This window comes from Astatotilapia calliptera, chromosome 2 (assembly GCF_900246225.1).
Source record: "Astatotilapia calliptera chromosome 2, fAstCal1.2, whole genome shotgun sequence".
Taxonomy (NCBI): domain Eukaryota; kingdom Metazoa; phylum Chordata; class Actinopteri; order Cichliformes; family Cichlidae; genus Astatotilapia; species Astatotilapia calliptera.
This window is the reverse complement of record NC_039303.1, coordinates 27,253,381-27,270,647: the sequence shown is the minus strand read 5'-3', so window position 1 is coordinate 27,270,647 and position 17,267 is coordinate 27,253,381. Positions and strand designations below refer to the sequence as shown.

At 41.2% G+C, this 17,267-nt stretch overlaps 1 protein-coding gene across 1 annotated transcript; it reads right to left on the bottom strand.

Annotated features, from left to right (window-relative positions):
- Positions 1 to 245: 245 nt before the first annotated feature.
- On the bottom strand, positions 246 to 16,444 carry atp7a (ATPase copper transporting alpha). Its single transcript, XM_026191371.1, has 23 exons — positions 16,107 to 16,444; positions 14,712 to 14,840; positions 13,074 to 13,578; positions 10,953 to 11,735; positions 10,618 to 10,830; positions 10,358 to 10,521; positions 10,025 to 10,186; positions 9,838 to 9,914; positions 7,629 to 7,851; positions 7,234 to 7,467; positions 7,026 to 7,117; positions 6,584 to 6,711; positions 5,547 to 5,701; positions 5,322 to 5,456; positions 5,047 to 5,241; positions 3,909 to 4,091; positions 3,599 to 3,812; positions 3,361 to 3,507; positions 3,137 to 3,279; positions 2,742 to 2,945; positions 2,311 to 2,428; positions 2,102 to 2,204; positions 246 to 2,003 (listed from the first exon to the last, which is right to left on the bottom strand). The coding sequence occupies exons 2-23, from the start codon at positions 14,829 to 14,831 to the stop codon at positions 1,727 to 1,729; spliced, it is 4,575 nt and encodes a 1,524-aa protein (XP_026047156.1). The 5' UTR covers positions 14,832 to 14,840; positions 16,107 to 16,444; the 3' UTR covers positions 246 to 1,726.
- Positions 16,445 to 17,267: the final 823 nt, after the last annotated feature.

The following is a 17,267-nucleotide window of genomic DNA, read 5'->3' as shown; positions in this document are numbered from 1 at the left end:
ACCAAATCAAATGAAATTTCAACACAGCCAAAGCGAGACGAATCAACTCGAGAGGAAGTCATTTATAGCTTGCATTAATAATTTTTAAAATACTGTGACAAAGAATGTTTTCTGATTGTTTTGCAGTACACTGGGGTGATGTAATGTTTTGACTAACCAGATGAAATAAACTTGATAAAATCCCACAGCGAGGGTCGTTGTTGATCCACAGTGCCATCTAGTGGCTTAAAGCAAAAACAGCAATGTGATGTTACGAAAGCATTTTTATTCTAAAAGGCACACAATGTTCAGAAGAACGCGCAAACATGGACACAGATATCTGAGGCCTTATGGACACTTGAAAAAGGCATTGCACAAAAACAGCATTCTGGCAGAACTGACCAGACCAGAGTGCATCATGGGGAAGTGGCAGGACGTGCTGATGTACTTCTCATCAGGAGGAAAAGCAAGAGAGAAATAATTCGGAAACCAAAATAGCTCAACTGTTTTCTAATGATTCACAACAGCAGTGGCTGTTCAGCATCCTCCTCAAATCTGGTGGGATCTAAATAGTACTGAACTATTACTATTATTCTAGCGTTTGCTTCTCAGTAACTTGTTTGGCGGACTGCTGGGACACAGCTGTGTTTACTCTGTTCGTGCTGAGTCTCTTTGATCAAGTGCAACAGCATCAATCCTATTAAAAAGGAAAGAAAAAAAGCTGAGAAAGTGACAGCCTTGCATTAACGACAGTAACACAACCTTGCTTACTGCAGACACAAGGATGGACACGACGGCATTTCAAAACACAAGCCTAATTGCAACAACTCAAAGACATCCAAGAACATCATAATCCATGTAACAACTTCTGCTTCACTGCAACAGCAAACAATCTTCACATACATTGACAGATGACTGACTACAGCTGGAGCGAGTTGACGCATGCTGAAACTAGAGCTTAAATCGACCTTCAGCAGACCTCTGCTCACACTTTGTGAAGATCAAGTCCAAGATAACCTCTGAATGCTGCTATCTTTGGAATGTGTTGGAATTGCCGGGTGGCACTTCAACTGGCACTTTAGGTAACACTGACATTCACATCTCACTCCTTAGTTTTGCTTAACAATCCCTTTTGCAGCTTGTTATAAAGTTTTTATGCATAACTTTTCTAAGCAATCACACATTTTTTGGGAACGTCAAAATCATAATTTACATTTGGATTCAAGAACTTCATGTTTTACATTGATGTAGTGAAAAAAAAAATAGATAAATAATAGTATAAATAGTTTGGAATATAATTATACAACACTTTTCCACTTAGGGAGATTAACTAAAATAAAACTCTACTCTGTCCACTCTTAGGAAGGGCACCACTGTTTAAATGTCTTTGGATAGATGTTCAAGATTGTAAAGTTGCAACGATGATCACAGCTCTGCTTCCTGGATGTGGCACCTGCTTCATGGCTCTGAAGAAGCTGACACGGGAGAGTTGTGGATTGTAGTGTCAATGAGTTTGTCTAAGAGTGTCCCCAAGAGCGTAACCTCAACAAAACCCATCTCATCATAGTCTGAAGAGTGTGATCAGTGGGTTGGGCTAAAAGAAAACAAGGGAAAGCTTTCTTCACGTAAACAGTGCTGGCCTGAGGGCACCTACAGCAGATGGAAGGGCCATTATTCAATGTAACCCTTTTGACTCAGCATGGCCCAGCCTGGAATAAACGCACTTTCTATTGTAAGCTCCTCAGATTCAACACAAGTCATCCTCGTGGCTCGCAGCGTCCCCGACCAGCAGCGAGTGTTTGTCGGGGTCACCGAGCACGAAGCTGTTGACTGAATGCTTGTCAGAGCGCAGCGAGTTGATTGAGGCTCGACTGTAGTTGACGATGCGGTCTAGCAGACTAAGTTTGGGGGACGGGCGACGCATCTCGCCCATGCCGATGTGGACGCTGACGTCAGACAGGCTGCCCTGCCGCCTGCTGGTACCCAGTCTGGCCTCCAGCTTCTCTGCAGTGGGTTTAGTGTAACTACATAAAGATGAAGGGGATAAAATGGACAGAAGTTTTTATGAATTAACACAAAATACACACAAAATACTTCAACAAAACCCCAAATATTTCATTACCATTTAAGTAGAAGCGAGGACAAAACCACAGAGACTGATGACAACGCCATGGCAGCAGAGCCCATCCACGGCTGTAACACCAGGCCGATGGGAAGGAACACCCCTGTAAATAGATGAGGTTCGTATTTCCACAGAGCTCAAAGTGATTTCACTATGATACTAAAAAAGTGGATGACCTCACTCTGCATTCAGCCCACCAAAGAACCTACCAGCAGCAATAGGAATTCCAACCAGGTTGTAGATAAGAGCGAAGACAAAGTTGATCCTGATCCTCTTGACGGTCTTTTTAGAGAGGTCAATACTGCCGACCACATCCAGCAGGTCATTCTGAAGACAAGAGAACAACACTGGGTAAATGAGCAGGGCGTTAATAGCAATTTGTGGCAAAAAGGGGAAAAAGTTGAAATGCTTTAAGTAAAATCCTCTCAGCACAAAGCTTTAAAAAACAAACAAAAAAACAAAACAGATCAACTGTTTTTATTTCAGTCTACAAGGTTTTTTATGTTAGACTTTTGTTTCTCAAGTTGGAGAGTCACCGGTGACCTGTTGTGTTGTCTGCATGCGATTCACATCATCCTAAATATCATCTGTGCCGCTTTCATGTTACAAAACAGACACCTTTGTCGGATCAGATTCTCACCCTGATCAGCACCACATCTGCGGCCTCTATGGCCACATCTGTCCCGGTTCCTATGGCGATGCCCACGTCAGCCATGGCCAGAGCGGGCGAGTCGTTGACGCCGTCACCCACCATGGCGACCCTCTTTCCCGCCTGCTGCAGCTGTTCCACTTTGGCCACCTTGTGGGAGGGCAGCACCTCAGCGAACACTTTCCTGATGCCGACCTGGTGGACAAAAAGCAGAATGATGAGCTCAGAAATCAAACACGTGTTGGGTTTCCAGCTTAATATGACATTAAAGCAGAAAAGCAAAAAAAATCGAAGCCATCATCTCTGTTACAACTTCACCATCTAGTAACAAAAGTCTAATGATAGCATCAGTATTAATCAGCTCTTCATTCGTCTGCTTTGCTTACCTGAGCAGCAATAGCCCGAGCTGTCTTGCTGTTGTCTCCAGTCATCAGCACAACTTCCAGACCCATGTTGGTCAGCGTGTGGACCGCCAACTCAGCCTCTGGTTTCACTGTGTCTGCTATGGCTATCATTGCACACAGCAGGTCTATGCACAGAAAAAAAGGTTTTTAAGTTTCAAGCAGTCAGAAAGTGAGAGAAAAGAGTCAATTTTAACATTGCTACTCACCGTCTACGGCCACCAGAACAGCAGTGCGTCCTCTGCGCTCGTGCTCGATCATGGCTTCGTCGATTTCAGGTGTGACTTGCAGGCAGTTCCTCCTCATCCACTCCCTGTTCCCTATCAGGACTACATAGGTGGCTGTCTGAAGCAGGCCTGCAAACAACAGCAAGAAGGCATAAAAGCAAGTGAAACACAACTTTACAGCAACTGTAATCGTGCAGTAGGAATGCACTTCCAAACATACTTTGCGGCTGTGGGTCCATGATGAGTGGATGGGAGCTGGTGCATGTCCGGCTGTCGCTGATCTGGACTAGGACACTGTTGCGCTGGTTGTTGTCCTCGCTGTCACTGTCCAACTGCTTCAGCAGACTCTCTGTGTTGCTCACCTGACATCGGATGCCACAGCCCGGCACCGCCTGAAAGTCCACGCACGTGCCAAGAGACTCTGTGCCAAGCTCCTGCACGCAAATAACAATGGATCAACATCTTCCACATATACATACTGTAGATTATCATTCATCTCACCGTGGGGTCAAATCTGATGAAAGGCAAACCTGTTTGCAGTATTTGGTAATAGCGGCTCCGAGCGGGTGTTCACTGTTGTTCTCAGCTGTGGCTACAATGGCCAGCAGGCGGGAGCGAGGCATCTTATTCCCCTCCACCGCGATCTTTACTTGAACAACCTTTGGGGCCCCGTATGTAATGGTGCCGGTCTTGTCAAACACCACAGACTGAACCTGCATATGAAAGATAATATTATAAGTTATTTACTTTGTGACCCCAGAAATGATATCTAAATATAAAAGACGTTTATCACCTCCAGCATCGAGAATTTAATTATTTATTCATGTGTCTCATCTTTAACAGTCTTTAAGATTTTTTTTTAATATTTTTTAACGATTAAAGCAGGAGATGGGAATTTCTTTTCAGAATAACAGCTCTCAAGCAAATTAAAGAATGTGGAAAAATTATTACAATTCATGAAACAGAGAACTCTCAGAGAACTCTGACCTTGATCATGCGGTCACTGAGATTGTAAACTGAGATTTTTAGTAGATACACCTATGGCATGAATTTAAAACTCCTCATTCGAGTTATCGCATTCACAGACATAACAGGGTGATGATAATACCCTGATAACCTCCTGAAAACTGGGGGGGGGAATCTTCCCATTGAACATTTTTTGTTTGACATGTTTTTTGTGATTTCCTTCCTCTTTGAAGCTAAAAGAGGCCACTCAAACACATGACATATCAGTGGAAAAACCCAGGATGTCCTCTATTTAGTACATCAGGACTTAGTAGGGTAGCTCAAATAAGTCAAAAGATATAGACCAACAACAAAATGTCCATTACAGAAGACATAAATGAATAGGCTGGTTTTCAGGAGGATCATACTTGAGAGGTGAAAATAACCCACTAAAACAAAAATACAGTAAATGCACTTGTGAGGTCTAAAAACCTCATTTTAGATGATGGAAATAAATCACTATGCATGTCACGTAATCGAATAAGTGCATACATGTGGCACTACATCGATAAATCAAATTTAATGCATTCAGTCTCACCCATCTGATATCTGCCTGCATTTATATAATTATAATTTTATTCAATGTGTTAAAACTAACAGATGCTTTCTCATATATAACCGCCTGGCTAACACAGAGGTGTCAGAAAATCATCATTAACACACCTTATGCGCCATCTCAAGTGGCTCTCCCCCCTTTATCAGGATGCCATTTTGGGCTCCGACCCCTGTGCCCACCATGACAGCTGTCGGGGTTGCCAAGCCAAGGGAACAGGGACAGGCGATGCATAACACGGTTATGGAGGCCTGGAAGGCGAAGCGAACCACAGCCTCAGTCCTGGAAATGGATTTGTCGTAACCCTGCGTGAAGGAAATGGTGTTAGCTTTTTTCCAATTCACAAAAATGACATAAAACTGAAGTAAAAGGGAAAAGAACTCACAGGAAAGTACATCTCCACCAGAGAGAAGTTCAAAAAGCCAATGATGATCCACGCGATCAGGGTAAGCACAGATATGCCAACAATGAAGGGTACAAAGTAGCCACTAATTTTATCCGCATACTGCTGGATGGGAGCCTAAAAACACAAAGTAAAGACATAAACACTTGTACAGCGTTACTCTCAAAGCTGGTATATACAGTGCACAGGCCAAACCATGTAATTCACCTTTGAAGTCTGAGCCTCCTCCACTAGTTTGACAATCTGAGACAGCGTAGTGTCCATGCCAACATGTGTAGCACTGACGAGCAGAGAGCCGTTCTGGTTAATGGAGCCTGCAATCACCGAGCTCCCGGGCTTCTTCGTCACTGGCATGGCCTCACCTGGAGTCATAAAGCAATAGCTGGTCAAAAAGCTGCAGTACAGGTAAGAAAAAAAATAAACAAAACACACCCACTAATATTTGGTTTGGTTCCCATAGCAAGTTGCACTCCAACCAGATGCTTTTGGCCTTCTGGAGAAAGGTTTTAAGGTCGGACAAGACAAAGACTGAGCTATTTGACCACCTTGACAAGAGTTATGTTTGGAGGAGAAAAGATAAGGCTTTCGCATCTAAGAACACTGTCAAGCATGGTGATGGTAGCATTGTGCTCTGGGCTGTTTGTTGTCAGTGGATGCCATGTAACAATAATAAAATAACAATAAAGGAATTCTTCACCTTCCCCTGAAATCAACAGCCAGAAACACACAACAAAACTGCTTCTGGAATGAATGAAGCAGGCTAACATTAAGCTTCTGAAATTGTTTTTTCTCAAAGTCTCAACTTCAACCCTATTAGAATTTTTTGCATTACGCTTAAAAGTCAGGTCTGTGCCAAGAAACAAACTAATTTAAATGAACTCTACCAATTCTGCCAAGAGAGGTCAAATGCCCAGGAAGAATTATGTCAAGGTTGTTGATGGCTACCAAAGGCACCTGGTGAGGTGCAACTGGCTGAAAGAACTAAATATTAATTCTAGATTAGAGAAAATCAAAAATAAATCTAAACTTATGAACCAAATTCTTGTCTTTTTAAAGTAATAAAAGATGTATCCTGTACAATCATTCCACCCTAGAAAAATAAGATTTCAAAGAAATGATTAAAAGCCCCAAATGACCATGAGATTCATGCCCACGATGAGCATAAGTGACCTATTAACACTTTTTATAGACATCCAGCACCAGTCCATGCATAGATACAGGTCCTACAATTAATGACGACCAACCTGTGATGAGGGACTCATCGGCCATGGAATGTCCTTCAATGACCCTCCCATCGACTGGAAACTTTCCCCCAGGAACGACTTTGACTATATCACCCCTCTGAACCAGCTCCACATCCACCTGCTCCTCACTGCAACACACAAACATAAAATAATGTCAAATACTAAAAACAAATTCATTTTTGACACTGAAAAAAATAGTAAGATTATTAATAATAATAATAATGATACTAGACTGTTTAGGAAAGGCTGTTAGAAGACACACAAGGTCAAAATTGTCAATTAAATCTGACACTAACTCTGGAAACTCCCCTGCTGTTTTTTTATACACCCTTTGTTATGCTGTTGTCTAATTCAACAGGTACTCTAACTGCAAACATTTCATTATGTTGTCATTTCAAACCAAGTCAACATGTGAAAGGTGAGGGTAGAGAACCAGGAGTACCTGAGAACTGAATTATCACTGCCGAGAGTGACGACTGTGGCCTCAGTGGCTTGTAAAGACATCAGTTTGGACAAAGCCTCAGAAGTCTTGCTCTGGAAGACGGCACATAAAACAATTTGACTTTTTATACATGTGTGTCGATTTGCAGACTTTTCAAAAAAGTAAAGTTACTTGAAATGTCACAGATATTAATAAATATGAGCTAAACCTTGGCTATCTGTTCCAGCCAGCGTCCCAGAGAGATGAAGACAAAGAGCATAGGCGGTGTGTCGAAGAACGTGATGGGATTGACTTTTGCCTTCTCCGCTATGGCCACAATTAGGACAACGCATGAGTAGGTGAAGGCTATGGAAGTGGCCAGAACAATTAGCACATCCATGTTCGCAGACTTGTGTTTCACGGCTTTCCAGGCTTGAACGTAGAAGTAGCGACCTCCAATAAACTAAGGAGAGAGAAAACAAACAAACAAAACAGAAATCATTAATATGACTCCACGACTTTTCTCTCCTGAGGGCAAAAATTAATACTACTATTACTACGACTACTACTACTAAAAGTTCCCTATCATGTTTCCTGGGAGTGAAGTTAATCCCTGTGATTTACCTGTACAGGCACACAAAACAGGAAGGAGAGGAGGTTCATGATGGAGAGGCCTGGGAGCAGCTGTCTCTCCAGAAACATGGTGGAGTGGTAGCGGTTGCGGTCCTCTGCCGTATTGTTGTGATGATGTGAAACTGTCATCTGGTGGTCCATAATAATCATGTAGATCATCATACCCATCACAGGCACACAGAAAACCAAGCTCACAAGGAAAGACTTCCTCCACCTTAGCAAGGGAAGATAATATTCACTTAGTAACAGGTTTTTTTAAAACGACAAAGCAAACATATGCTGACTTTAATAATCATAACAAAAAGAACCAAGACACAACTCTCTCACAGCCAGTATGACTAAACAAAACTACATTCATACACATTTGGAGCAATATTTTGTGGGGCGATATTATAATGATATTTATTAAATAAATATAAATGCTCTGGGAATACTACAAACAACAGGGCTAATCTCATGCACCAAAACCCTGAGATAATGTTAATCGAGCCAACTTACATTAAATCATCTCAACTCAAAAACCGTTAAACACTGGTAACATTTAGCTTGACAAAGCAACCTCCTAATTCACACCAAGCTAATGGCTCAGCCACACAAGTTAAATAAAATAAAATAGAATAGAATAGAAAGGGTTGCTCAGAGCTTGAAGGTCTTACACACTCACAATGACTTTAGATCGAAAGTTGAGTGAACAGGTCGCCTGGTCACAGTCTGACTTGAACTGACTGGAATCACTCAGAGAGATTGTTGAAGGTTTGACAATAACTGCAGTCTAATTTATAAATGCAGACAGATGCCAACATGCTGCCATCAGTCTGATTATGTTCCTATAGTACAGGAAGGCCACTGAGTATCAATGTCAGTTAAATTTCTGCTGAATGTGTAAATATTTCTATCTTTAGTGCAACACGTGTGATTTTCAACCACTTATCACACTTCACAGATAGCATGTTATTGCCAGCTTGACCCCATACAAATGCAGAATGATATCAGCCTGCAGTTGAATGGGGTCTGATATAAGACTGATACCAGACTGACCCGGTCTTATGACGCCACTTATGCCTGGCTTTCAAGCCAGTGTTGTACGGTTAACAGTCTATTTGGAGGAAAACCTAAATAAATAAATGAAGTGAGATAACATTATTTTATATAAAACAGATAATAAAGTTTACCTCTGCTGATGAAAGAACAGGTGACAAATCGCAATAATTGTTACTGCAATACTCAGCATATTTCAAAATGTTAAAAAGTGCAATAATATGAAATAGTAAATGAAGTAGTATGATAACATCGTATCATGAGGTGTCTGGTGATTCCCACCTCTCCTGAAATATTTGATCTCTGACAGCATTTTTGGATGCTTGTAGAAACCACAGGTTTGCAGGTCTTATTAGTAGTATTATTTTTTAAACAGCTTTTTATAAAATGGCACATGATATTATTTAAAATAGTGCAAATCAAGTAAATGGCTTCAAAAACATAAAAAAATTTGAATAAAGAAAAATGACAGTTATATGCTCCACGTACGACACATTGTACCGTATCCTCAATTTTGCCCCCCAATTTTCAAATGAATGCATGTGCAGCTGAGTGTAAGGTCAGTGTTACAGCTTCTGCTCCCATGGGCATGCGAGAGGTCGCTTGGATCTGAAGGACGTAAATAAGAGAGGGACTAAAAACAGGGCTCTGTCCCATGACCTGCAGCAAGACACGACACTACAATGCTTAATTACGCATGCACCCTCCAAGTGGACTTGGCCTTCGTGGCCTTGCATATGAAATGTTTTCCCTCAGCTGAGAGTGCTTTTTAGAGCTGAATATGAAAATAACCTCCTCTGAAGCATATTACATGTGCAGCTTAACTTAGCTCGATTACCTTATTGGGTACAAAGAGAGCTACATTTGTGACACTGACAACTAGCTTCACGCTCAACATACCTCACTAACTGATTACTTTCAATCCCTAGTATCACTCTCTGATAAGTTTACATTTTACTGCCTATAATGGCCTAAGCACTTCACTCTACAAAAAGATTTTTCTTAGGAAAGTCAGATAAACGATCAAGCCAACATTCAGATGAACAAAAAGGAAAAAGAAAAAGAGTTTGAACACCAGACTCATGTCCCAACACAGTATGGTAACATACATAACTACACAAACAACAGGTTTTTAAATTGACAAACACCAAATGCTGCTTACTGTCGTATCTCTTTGCTGTGGTCCAGGTGGCTGGCAGTGCGGTCCCTCTTTACCAAAGACGCTTCAAACCCTAGATTCTACAGAAAACAAACTCCTGATGAGGCCTTTAAAGACTTTTATCCAGACCAATGAATTAGTAAAAGTATAACTGAACACATGCATAAATAAACAGAGGAAGGCATAATACCTCAATCAGCTTGATGATGTCTCGTGGTCCAATAACTTCAGAGTCGAATTTAATGTGTGCTTTGTTGGTTGCCAAGGCAACAGAGGCATAGATAATCCCCTTTTCTTTCGTGAGGTTGGATTCAATTTTGTGAACACAAGAAGCGCACGTCATTCCCCTGACCTGAAAGAAGGTGAAGAGGAGCAGACAAGCAGATGAAGAGGTAGAAAATAATGAGAATATGAGGGGAGGAATGCACCTCATCTAGTGAATCCTTATTGAGAAATGTTTGTTTATGGTTTTGCATGCATGCATTAAAGAACATAAAGTCAATGCAGCCTCACAGTGACTCACCACTAATTCAACGTTTCCACCTGAACCTTCATAGTTCTCCATAACAGAGGCGGTGAAGCCCAGCTCCTTCACGCACTCGGCTACCTTCATAGGATCGGTGACTTCAGGGTTATAACGGACCTCTGCTTTACTCGCCATTAGTGCCACCAGAACAGAGTAGATACCTGCACAACATTACAGATTTTCTCTTTATTTCCTAAGGAAAGCCAAAAAATTATCCTATCAAAAAAAAAAAAAAACCCCAAAAAACTTTAACACACCAGGTTCATTCTTGAGATTTCGCTCAATGTTTGACACACAGGAAGCACAGGTCATCCCGCCGATCTGGATGTAGCATTTAGAGTTGGTTTCTCCACTAAGTCCCTGGGGGGTTTCTTTGTGGTGGTCACTGTCCACCTCTTTACCTTTGACAGGTGCTATACTTGAAGACTTCGATGAAAGAGGATGTGGCGCAGGCAGCAGAGAGTTGGTCTCTGTTTACAAGAAGATTTCTTCATTAATGATGCTAATTTTGCTCACTAGCCTCTAAAAATAAAACTGCTCTGGGCCTGAAACCATGTGGGTAATTAAATGCCAACATAATCGGTCCTCTTACCAGGCAGAAAGGCATCAAAGCCCATGTCCTCTATGGCCTCCCTCAACTCCTCTGGTGTGGTCAGCAGAGGGTCGTACTCAAAGATCCCCTGGTGATCAGTCAGAGAGACCTCGGCTGACATGACCCCTTTCTTTTGGGAGATCATGCCTTCAATGGACTGAACACAGGAGTTGCATGTCATGCCCTCAATGTGGATATTCACCACAGATCCCAGTGGCTGATTAAAACAAGGCTGCAAGACAGCAGGTTTAGCCTGGTTTGCTCCTGTAGGCCATGATGATGACGGTGGTAAAGTGCGAGCAGGTGATGTGGACACAGGACTGAGGGGACCGGAGGAGTCCCACGGTTGAGTCTTAAAGTTTCCTGGAGGCAGTGCTTCAATTGCCTGCTGCAGCTGAGTCACTGTGACCGTTTGGGGGTCATAGCAGATGGAGGCCTTCTCATTCTCCAAAGACACCTCCACAGAAGACACACCAGGCAGCACTGAGATATTGTCCTGAATGTTGACCACACAGGAACGGCAATGCATGCCTTTGACCCTAAGCGCGACGAGCGTGGTGTCTATGAAGATTTCAGTCTCCTCCGAAGTCTCAGATGGCGACGAAATTGTTTGTTTTTGAGAATCAACAAAGCGCTCCATTTCACTGGGGGACAGCTGCAGGGGGCGGGGCTTAGACTTCACAAAGGCCTTGAATCCAACCACAGTAATTTGATCAATGATGGTTTGGACAGTGAGGAGGTAAGGCAGGTAGACGAGTGTAGCTTCCTGAGACTCTAAAACAACTGTGGAAGAGATGGAAACAGGAAAGTTAAAACAGAAGCACAAAGCAAATAAAAACAAATGAAATTCTTTGACAAGAAGCGGAAGCCACTGTGTGTGAAACAAGGACAAAGATGTTGGCAGAGAATCAGACACACGAGATACAATCGATGTGAGATCATTTTGATGGTCCAGCTTAAAGCTTCAGGAGACAAAGCCTTTACTTCACTCTGAAGGCCGTTACACACTGAACATGTTGCATAAAAACAACACAAAATTCCAGATCTGAACTTGGCCTACATACAAACCAAACACATTATATTTTTTGTGGAGCATTCGTCCTCAAAAAAAAAAAAAAAAAAAAAACACTGACTGTGACAAAAAAAAAAAAAAAAAAAGTTCATCCTGATGTTTCTGAAACAAGAAAAGAAGGAAACAGAGATTCTGGGTTCATCAAATTCTCACAAGAAAGCAGCAGCAAGGACAATTTTACGCTTTGATCTAGAAGTTAAAACTGTATCACGCTCGCTTTCGTACATATTTCAGGATGTCAGTGGGGCACTTTGAGCTCTTTTATCAGAAATGGGACCACGCTTGAAGAGGGAGAGATAATTTCATTTCAGAGAGACGATTATGAGCCGGAGCAGTGTTTAGCCATGATGGCACTTGTTGCCAAATATACTGATCTGATTGGTCAGATCTGTTCATTTGGATCCAAAACATCAGAAAGTTAAACTACACATCCTGTATGAACGACTGCAAAAAGAATAGGTGAGCCCAAAAGATATTTTTAGCTCACAAAATATTTGAATGATTTTACATGTCCGGAGTTGTCTTATGCCAAAAACCCAGGGTTAATAAGTATGAACACCATGCAAAAAAACAAAAGAATCCTCTTCAATACTGAGCTTCAGGGCAACAAACTACAACAGTTAAAAACTGACTTCGAAAAATTTCAAATACGCATAACTTTTTCTGTTCTTTTTATAAAGGAAAATAAATGTCATCATTACTATAAAACTTCCCTTTTTGCGTCAGTTTGAAACAAATTTGACAGAGCAAACAGTACACTGACAGGCTATGCAAACAACCACATTGAACGCAGGGATCATGCTGCACTCAACCACCATAATCCCGTCTACAAGTCATTCTTTCCAACCAGACGGGATTTCATGAGTCATAATCATATCGTACTAAACAATCTCTACTTGCTGAACCTAAAGACAGCCTCGCTGATCCACAATGACATGACACCTGAGATGTAGGACGTGCAATTCAGCAGTCGCGCTACAACATCTCTTCCAGCTCAGGCTGTAAAGTTATATATGACTGCAAGTTTGCAAATGGGTCGAGTACATCACCTTTGATCTTTTGAATCCCTTTGAGTTTACCAATCTTTCCTTCAATAGTGGTAATACAGGAGTGACAGGTCATTCCTTCAATGCGCAGCTTAAGGATGGCCGCTCCACCTCGCGTGGTCTGAGATGGAGAGGAGGTGGGGTCTTTTTGCAAAGGGCTGCTCGGTGTGGAGATGTCCGGCGGTGTTACGCTGGCCACCGCCTCACTAAGCTGCTGCGTGGACGTCAGGGAGGGAACAAAGGTGACGGTGAGGCCCGTCTGTGGCAGGTTCTCTCTGACATCCAGCACTCCCTGAATTTGTGATAGTTTCTTCAATGCTTCCTGTTGGGCTGTGGGTGTCATGCCCGAGGTGGAGACCAACTGGATATCAGTAGGGACTGGTGTGGCTTTGCTGGAAGCTGGCAAACTTGATTCAAAGCCCATGTCCTCAATGGCCTCTGACAGAGACTCTGGGCTCTGATGGCTGGGGTCAAATATGACAGTTGCATTCTTGCCCTCTAAAGACACCTACAAAAGTGGAGTTGAAAGAGAAAATGTAAAATGGAGTCAACAAAATTGGAATAAATGCTAAGCTTAACCTTAATATGCAATATAGCTACATTTAAGATGTGGCTTCTATTTTATTCAAGCAACAATCAGATTTACCTCCAGTAATACTCTTAAGCACTTAATGTCGGTTCAGAGTTAATTCCGATACTATGAAAGGGATATTTTTGGTCTTGTGTAGCTATACAGATTCCTTAGATTTTATTATCACCTAACGCTTTTACTGTCTTGTCTCAGAACTAAACCTTTATTAAAACAAACAAACAAAAAAAAGAAAAGAAATGCATGACTTTGGCAAGCTCACAGCATGTGCTGTCAGCATGATCCCCTCAGCTCTCACTTTAGCAAGAAAGAAACATGTGACACATTGAAGGCATCGCCTGACTTGGCCGTAAGTTAACCAGCAAGTGAGTGAGTAAGTGTGGCTGCCTGCAGGGTTAACCTTTACTCTCAGAATAAAGGGGAAACACTAATCCGACAATGACTGTTCTACTAAGAACATAAAATAAATCTATTTACTCTTCGCAGATCATGTCTGTATAGATTAATGTAAAATAATCCAGGACCTAAACTGTCTTAAGACACAAATGACATTTTCTGTGGATACACACAGAATTTATTGAGCTGATGCCACAGTCCCGCAAAGGGCAGAGCGCTATCTGGAACACACTATTACATTATCGTCTCATTTACCCTCAGCCTCGGGGGTAAACACACAATAAACAAAACAGCAGGCCTCAACTATTGCAATTAAACCCTCTCTCATGGCTACATTGATGCTACTTGGTTCTTAATCAGATGAGCGAGTCCCGAGGGGGTAAGATTAGGGTATCAATCAGGCCTTTAGTTAATATACTTTTTTTCTTTATGAGATCTAATACATGGTTTTAAAATACTTGACCACTGTTACAACATCTAGTTATTTCAGATCCTGTAGTTAAACAGTAAGTATCACGAGGGAAGTATTGAGTCAGCAAAATGTTATTATCAGTTCCTCAACAAAGACTGCTGCATGACATTTAAACTAAAAATTAATTAAAACAAAATTCAAACCCACTAACCACCACAAACAGCTCTAAAGAGCCCACGTTTACCTTTATATGCATCACTCCAGGAAGAGACCCAATGCGCTGCTCTATGGACTGGACACAAGAGCCGCAGGTCATACCCTCCACTCCAAGAGAAACTGAACACAGGCTGCGTTTATGTGTCATGACTGTTTCCTAAAAGAACACAAGAAAGACAATGGTTTTCCCACCAAGTCTTTGCTTTGAGGAAAAAGATCACGAAAGCTGAGTAGAGAAAGACGCGGTAGTTCTTCTCGAAATGACAGTTATGTTAATGTATGGGGCAAACACAAACACGCATGCAAAACTAAACATACACGATGCCTTATATTACCAATAAAGTGTTTAATTTTAAATCGAGACATCCGTCAGGGTTATCTTTGCTTTACTAAAATAAAAAAGGCTTAACATCAGATATAAAAATTGCTCAGCTTAAAGTTTGCCTGTTTTTAAAAATGTGTCATCAGGGTGAATCTCCATTTTTATTTCTATAGCAAGGTTTGAAACTGTCAGAAAAAGACAGTAGGGTGATGTTATTCCATGTGCACAGCTGGTCTGCAGCTTTACAAAAACTAAACGAATTTTGTGACATGCAATTGGTGCTTCCAATTCTGGTACATTTACTAGACAAAAAGTGGAAACAAAACAAAGCTTTGTTTGTACAAGACGAGAATTGTTCCTGTACTTCCTTCCTGGCATGGACTAATCAGGTTGTCCAAACATTGCCGTTCGAAGCTGAAGCTTGAAACATGATCCCAGTTTCATTTGGCTTACAATAACGTTCGTTTCGTTGATGGGCTGGAAACATATCTAAAGTTCAAGTTTTGGTGGATAAATAATGTTTAACTTAAGTATAATCTCTGTTATCCCCTCCTGGGCTTTGAGTGAATACTGTCACACCTACAGACGATCACTTACGGATCTGCCGCATAAACAGCACTCTTGGCTGTAGCTATAGCCGTTTAAAATCCCATGAAACGGATGAGGTCGGATCCTCAGGTCGGATCCGTTGAATGACATAAAGGGACTCGTATGACACTAGAGAGAAAGACCCGGGCCACGTTTAGAAAAAGCGAGACACCGATGAACTAATCTAGATAAACATTAGGTTAACACAGAAGAGGTAATTTAGTGAATGTTTTAATAGTTTTTAGAAAAAGGTCAGTTATATAAAAAACGCATCGGCTACAATGGAACGTAAAGTATTTGTAAAGCTGGTTTGGTGACTTTGTCAGCCGTACGAAAAAGCTACTGATCCCTTTTGTGAGCAGTATTTGTAACAGAAAGTATCACCTCCACGGAGCTAAAAATACCAAAAATATTACCTAATGTCTTTTTAGGATTATATAGGAAGCAATTCCGTCTCTTACTAGTTGCAATGCGGCCAACGTGACACCACAGAAATATCTGAGAAAAACTTACCGTCTCAGTTCACAGCGTGAAGCAAACTGTTAGCCACAGGCTAGTACTCCGACTGTCAGAGCAAGCTAACTAGCTGGTATCTACTCTTCATCCTACGTTACAGTCAACAAAGCGGACACGTCGCTGCATCGTGAGGACTGCTAGAAATAATCGACAGTGCTGGATTGAGAGTTTTCTTCCTCTGTTATCACAGAACTCTGCTATGTGTAGCTGATTTTGTTGCGTCTCCTCATGCTGACGTGACGAGCGGCTGCATTCCTGTTTGTCCAGGGATAGAGGCGGAGCTAGGAGAGTTACGGCAACGTAAAAGGGTGTAGTTTTTCCCTGTACTTTGCCTACAAGGCTGTGGCGTTCTCTAAAAGTAACCATTTTTTATATAAATCGCGGTTAAGTGTTGTTAGATTAGATGTCATGCAAAGAAGTTACTAGTAAGTTAACGGGTTCGCTTTAGTGGACTCGAATTATCAGTCGACAGTTTAGTTTACGAGCCTTGAAGACGAAACTCAGGGTATAAACAAAGAGCAATAACAGAAGAGAATTTATTTGTCCCATATTATTTATCCCATTTTTTTCACTGCAGTCGAAATAATAATAATAATAATAAATTTTAAGATGTATTCATGCTTTTTCTATGTTGCATTTTGCTTCTCATCTACCTACAGATATTAAGGTTGTTATAGGCAACAAAAATAAACACGAGACTGAATGTAAAAAATTAAGACTTAAACTATGGAACCTTGATTCCTTCACTGAAAAAAAATAAGTAAATAAAGTAAACAATAAAATAATATTCAGGCAGCACTGAGTCAAAATGTCAAATTGTTATGTCTTTTTGGGTTTTTACCCCAAAACTTCAGGTTAGGTTTTTCAAAATGTCGAGTTACTCACTCTGACTTGTGAATAAGTTGAAATCTTAAGTTATTTAGTTGAAACTTTGAGTTACAAACTTGCTGAATTATGGCTTACAAAACAAACAAACAAAACATCAGTGACATAAAGCCTTGCAACCATAAAACTTTACTGTTAGTCTTTGTCAGTTTGGGCAATTTCAGTGTCAACGTTTAATTGTCAGTGTTGTGTTCAGTTTTTCAGACCTAAATGAAAAGCTGCAGATCTTGTCTTTTCCCTAATTACTGCCAGACTTGTTGAATCAATGAACAA